This window comes from Mastomys coucha, unplaced genomic scaffold (genome assembly GCF_008632895.1).
Source record: "Mastomys coucha isolate ucsf_1 unplaced genomic scaffold, UCSF_Mcou_1 pScaffold23, whole genome shotgun sequence".
Classification (NCBI taxonomy): Eukaryota; Metazoa; Chordata; class Mammalia; order Rodentia; family Muridae; genus Mastomys; species Mastomys coucha.
In genome coordinates this window covers 82,865,907-82,871,675 of record NW_022196906.1, presented here as the reverse complement: position 1 = coordinate 82,871,675, position 5,769 = coordinate 82,865,907, and the positions used below count along the sequence as shown (strand labels likewise).

The window sequence follows — 5,769 nt, the reverse complement described above, 5'->3', positions numbered from 1 at the left end:
TTAAGATAGAACTAAAATACAATTGTTAAAAACTGTAACAAGCTAATATTAGATTATAAGTGCCTTCACCAGCATAGTACCATAAGCAGATTTCCACATAATGATCCATTTTCCTTTGCCAGGCAGTTTTTATTATCTCACCTAATATGACAGATTTTAGAATCTAGTTTGTCATAAGTTAGAGATAAGTTGTGAACAAATGTGAAATATTTAACCTTTTTGGTGCTAACATGAGATGACAAAAGACTTTTGATGGTGGTAGTTTATTTTACCCAGGGAGTTGTCTATGCTTGAGCCAACTGATTGTCTAAGGTTATATGTAGTTCTTGACTTGTTTTCCTAATGGAGGTTTCTTCCCAAAGGAGGTTTTACTTCAAGTCCCAAAAGGTAAATAGGAAAGTAACTTTTGTTTGTATTGGGGGTAGGGGTTTCTGCCAGTTTCTTTCTATAGCCCTTCCTGTCCTGGAACTCTCCTGTAAAGGAGGCTGGCTTCCCTAGTGCTGGGATTAAAGGTGTGCACCACTACCACCAGGCTGGAAGTAATTTTTAAACATCTCAGACCTCTAAAGATTTTAATTACTTTCTCATGAGTGAATTAATCTACATCTTTAAGACTTGAAAGATAACACCACTACCTTTTTGTATTGATTTTATATTAAGATATATAGTGATGAGTTGTAGGGAGAAAGATATTAAGGTGTAAAATATGAGTATCTTAAATACTTCAATACTAGGCTGAGGGTTGGGCAATTTTATTTTAATGTATCTCCTGGGATGAGTCTGAAGCATGGGCTTGGCTTCTAGGGGTAGAGTTTGCTATTATTAGCCTTCTCTTCCTCATGTTCCATCTCTACAGGTGGTGGAACTAAGCTTGTTAAAATGTGCTTTACCTTAGCAACAGGATTCTAGTAGATGAGCTGGGCATTTTGTCTCTCGCCTGCAATTCCAGCCCTAGGTGGCTGAGGCAGGAGGGTTGCTAAGTGTTCTAGGAGAGACGCTTGCCTTTTTAAAAGTATGTGCAAACTGGGACTTAACTACCTCAGATTCCTGTATAATATAGGGTATGCTAGGAGATGAGGGAGATAAACATTAGGTATTTTAACTGCCTAATACTTCATTCTGAAAGTTAGATGAAAAATAGAGATAATTGCTGTTTGTACAAGTATCTTCCCAGGGGCCTTTCCAGATCTTCACACCTTAAAAAATTGCCCCCTTAGCAATTGTTGTTTAGAGAAAAATAAAAAAAAAATAAAATAAAACTACTCATGCCCTGTATTATACATTACATCTATGTGTAACTTGTCTCCTTCGCTAGATTGTAAGCCTTTGGAGGTCAGAAACTCAACAAAACTCATTGTATCTTCCACCACATCTAGCACAGTGCCTTACACTTATTTGCTATTCAATAAATATTCATTAAAATAATGGGCATACTACTGAAGTTTGATGTTTACGGGCCTTTAGATGGATATTATAGTTTGTAAACACCTAGTTCACTCAAATGCATCACTTTTCAAAAATTTATTTCCTGAGCATTATGACTCATGCACGTAATTTTAGTACTTGAGGCTGAGGCAGTATGAATTGTGAAGAGTTCAAGACCAGAGGGTGGTATGAGACTTTCAAAAATCTTACTGCACTGGGTTTGCAGAGCTGATGGTAAAAGTCCAGGACACTACTACTATTTAGTGCATGTTTATTTTGTATTTTCTCCCATTATAAAGAAGCATTCTTTCAAACTTCAGTTTAAAATTTGGGCTAAAAATGTTTTTATACTCAACACTATACATTTCACATGGTCAGAGATTAACATACACTGCCTAGAAATTTTAAGTGCGGGCAGAGGGTGTGGAGCAACAAACCTGGAGTTCAGTTTGATTTCATATTTTCATATACACCAGTGGATTAGCTGTAATTTTCATTTTTTTGAAATCTTAAGCTTTGTACAAAGTACTATTCATCCAATTTAAACTTTACAATTAAATCCATTATAGAGATGTAGGAGCTGAAGCAAATCCAGTTCATAGTAACTATTACGCAAGACAGCATTTTCTTCCTGGCTTTCTCTGTGTAGCCCTGATCTAGAGCTTATTCTGAAGAGATCCACACCTGCTCCTGCCTTCCATTGATGGGATCAAAGGTGTGTACCACCCTGGCCTGACTACACAATTTCTTAACCTGGATAGATTGAGGATATTCCATAACTGCTCTAGGGAGGTTATCATAAGATAGGAATCTTCGTGGGTGTGAAGTGAATAGAAAACGTGAACATTTAATAAAGGTTAATTTTCATTGATGAAGTTGTACTAGTGGGGTCTTGTGGATTTCAAAGAATCTTTGAGGCAAGGTATTTAGTACAGTTGTAGTGCATCGATAACAATTTATGAGACAGTAAAGTCCTCATTACAGCCAAAAATACTGTTATGGAAGAAATTTACTCTAAAACCAATATAGACAGATAAATTTCCTAGTTCATTTTTAAGTTCTTCTGCAAAGAAATTAGACAAGTGTTGGAAAGGTGTCAATTTGAGCAGGACTAAGAAAATCTATTAAAGGAATGCTATCTTGGTGAAAAGTAGTTTCAGAATCTTAGAGGCAAAACAGTACAATTTGCAATACAAGTGACTAGTTTAAATCACTTAAATTCACACTAGGCACTTCAGGATTCATGAAGATTAACTCAGCATCCAAAGGGCTTCTATTTCATTATTAGCCCCCAGTCTGTTTCAGTAAGGGAGGGCTATTTTGCAGTTCCAGGTATCAAACGCTGCAAGTTTTGTAAACTCTACCTCTGGGGTACAGTACTTGGCCCTTTGGTCCTTAAGAGATAGTGCCTTTGCTGTGTCCAGACTACTGATCTCTGTTGGGGTTTACCGTGCTCTCTTTGTGGAGTTACAGTGTGAATGTTAAGTGTGTACCTTGAAACAAGTTTTAAGCTTCACACGAGTATATAAAATATATATATATAAAGACTAGTTTGTGGTGACAGATGCACGCCTCACCAGTGGAAATGTTACTACCACCTAAAGATACTACTAGTGGGTATTTTGAAATTTTAATGTTCTTTTTGGCCCGTAAGTTGTATTAAAGTTGATTCTGAAGAAATTAGGAATACATGTAAATTTAAGGACAAAGATACCTAAATTTCTAACAGGTGTAATGGGAAGAAAGGATGGTACATTCTGAAAAGGAAATAAGCCAATAAGGATGACCCACCTTTTCAGAATATTGAGAATATTAATGAAGCATCACATACACTTGATAAAACATGAATTCTGTTTCTCTTCCTTGTAGGATGAGATTCTAGTAGGGAGAGGTGACATGATGGAATTTGCCAGTGTCAGAATAGCATGAAATTCTGGTTTTGCTAAGAAGCGATCACGAGCAGGATCTTGCTCGTCTCAGTAGTGTGGTTGCTTATATTGTAGTTGAAACTAGAACACCTTATGCTATGAGGGTAATGTTTGTAGGGTAAATTCAATTGCTTCACATACTGCCTGAGTTTTAGCTCCTACAAAATGCCCACTCGGGGTTGTGGTTAAGATCGCCGGACGAGGTGACTTGAACTCCACGTTGTTGGTTACATGGCTAACATTTGCTTTCGGAGGTGGGTGGCGGGCGGGTAGGCTCATAAGCCCCAGCTTGATACCCCCTTTAAAAAGCGGACTTGAAGGCGACCTTCCCTCTCCTTTAGGCGTGGCTACGAGAATCGGAGAGGGTGGGGCGGTAGGGTTCGCTGTGTGGACTACAATTCCCAGAGGGCGCCAGGAGCCGTACGCGGCTGCTGTGCATTCAGCTTTCCCTCACTCTTCCGTAATTCTGACAGTCTCGGCCTTTCTAGGTTTCCGTGGACTTCCGGATAGGGAAAGTGGGTGGCAGCTCCAAAACGTCAGTCTGAGCACTCCCCGATCCTCCCGCGTGACGGTGACCGCCCCCTTGGGCGGCCTAGCGTGTAGTGGGGGCGGTGGTTGCGCACGCGCGGCGAAAGTTGCGGGGCGGGGCCTTGTGCGGCTGCGTCTAGCTGTGAAGCTGGGTGGTGGGTGGCTATGTGGCTCCGCCGCCGGGGGCTGGGGGTGCCCTCTGCCTCTGAGGGCGGCAAGTCCTCCGCTGCGGGGACTGAGATGGGGTCTAGGGTGCGGACGATCTGCGGGAAGCTGAAGCAGCGGCTGCGGCTGGACGTAGGGCGCGAGATTTGCCGTCAGTATCCGCTGTTCTGCTTCCTGCTGCTCTGCCTCAGCGCCGCCTCGCTGCTCCTCAACAGGTACCTGCGGGTGGCCTCACCGAGGCCGCTCGGGAGCCCGCAGACTGCCGGGCGGCGGTCCGGAGAGCACTCTGCTCAGTGGTCGCGGGAGGGGCGGGCGGGTGCGGGACGGGAGCCACGCAGCCTTCGTGGTTACTTGGCTCTCAACCTTTCCTTTTTGACCAAGACGATCCTTTATCGTCCGTTTTACAACTACAATCTGTAATGCCACCTCAGTTCGGGTACAAGGTCCAGTCGCAGCCTTCCCTCTTGGGGAAGCCTCTCGCAACAGTACCCACTCACCCCGGCACACACCTTTGCAACCTCAGCGCGTCCTCCCAGTTTCGTCTGTTTAGAATACTATTTTTTTTGACCCAAAGTCAGAAAGCAGAGTAATACCCATCGCAACTCTACAATATTCCTGTTTTCAGTTTTCCCCCAAGAACTGAAGTATTCCGAAAAATTAAATTAGTTAAATTGACATTTTGAAGTCAGCAGACCCCGCCCCTGAAGGTTGTAATTTTAAATTTCCAGAAGTAGTATGGGTGCAGTGATAGTAGAAAAGATGTGTACTTAAAAACACCATTACATTCTTTTCTCTATTTTGAACAAGCAATCGCTTTTTATTTTGAACTAGTTCATTTGCAAGAATAACAGCGAGAAACATATACAAGAGATTAAACTTAGTATTTTCACTAAGACTATTTCCTGTGACTCTGACAAGTTTCTTTGTTGTTTTCTTTTCCTCCTCTTCCTCCTCCTTCTCTCCTCCCCCCCCCCCGTGTTTCTGGTGGCTTTGTAGAATTGGGGCTTAAGTAATAAATTAATAGATATTAATTACTATGGATTACTATCTTTCCAAAAAAGTGCCTGGCTTGGATGATGAGGTGCTTGATTGTAGGACTGGAAGAAGTAGGTTCCTTTAACAGCAAACATTATTAGTTATTTACTACAATTTTATCCTTTGAAAGGTGTTTCAAGCTAGACTAGCAAAGCTGAACAAAATGTAAACTTCAGGATTAAGTTTTATCCTTAACTTTTTTCAATGGGAACTGAGTAAAGTATAATTCTTCTCTAAGGTGGATCAGCCATGTGTTGGGAACAGACTGAACTAGCATTCTGAGATCACCAAAGTAGGAAGTCATAGGATGTAATGTGTGATATGTCATCTGTGCCATGAGTTTGTATTATGCAAAGAAGGAAGAAAATACACATACATTTTAATCTCTGAATGGTGATATTTGTGAGTGAAATTATTTTTTGCATATTTCCCCCTCCTTGGTTACTGTTGAATCAACTAAAGTAATTTTAAACATCATAGTGCTGTCTTTTTGTTTTATTTTATATCTATGGGTGTTTTGTCTTCAGCTGTATATGTACCATGCCCATCCAGTGCTGATGGTGGCCAGAAGAGGGTCTTGGATCCCCTGGAAGTGGAATTGGAGACATTAGTGAGCTGCCATGTTGGTGCTAGAAATGGACTCCTCGTCCTCTGGAAGGGCAGTCTGTTTTTTTTTTTTTTTTTTTTT

General features: G+C 41.3%; 1 protein-coding gene across 2 annotated transcripts in view; it reads left to right on the top strand.

Annotated features, from left to right (window-relative positions):
- Positions 1–3,973: 3,973 nt before the first annotated feature.
- The window catches only part of Snx14 (sorting nexin 14), a 62,503-nt gene continuing 60,707 nt past the window's right edge, over positions 3,974–5,769 (top strand). For both annotated transcript variants that reach the window (XM_031343325.1, XM_031343324.1), the window contains exon 1: positions 3,974–4,261. In XM_031343325.1, the coding sequence (XP_031199185.1) occupies positions 4,047–4,261 (215 nt within the window). In that variant the 5' untranslated portion in view covers positions 3,974–4,046. The remainder of the gene's footprint in view (positions 4,262–5,769) is intronic.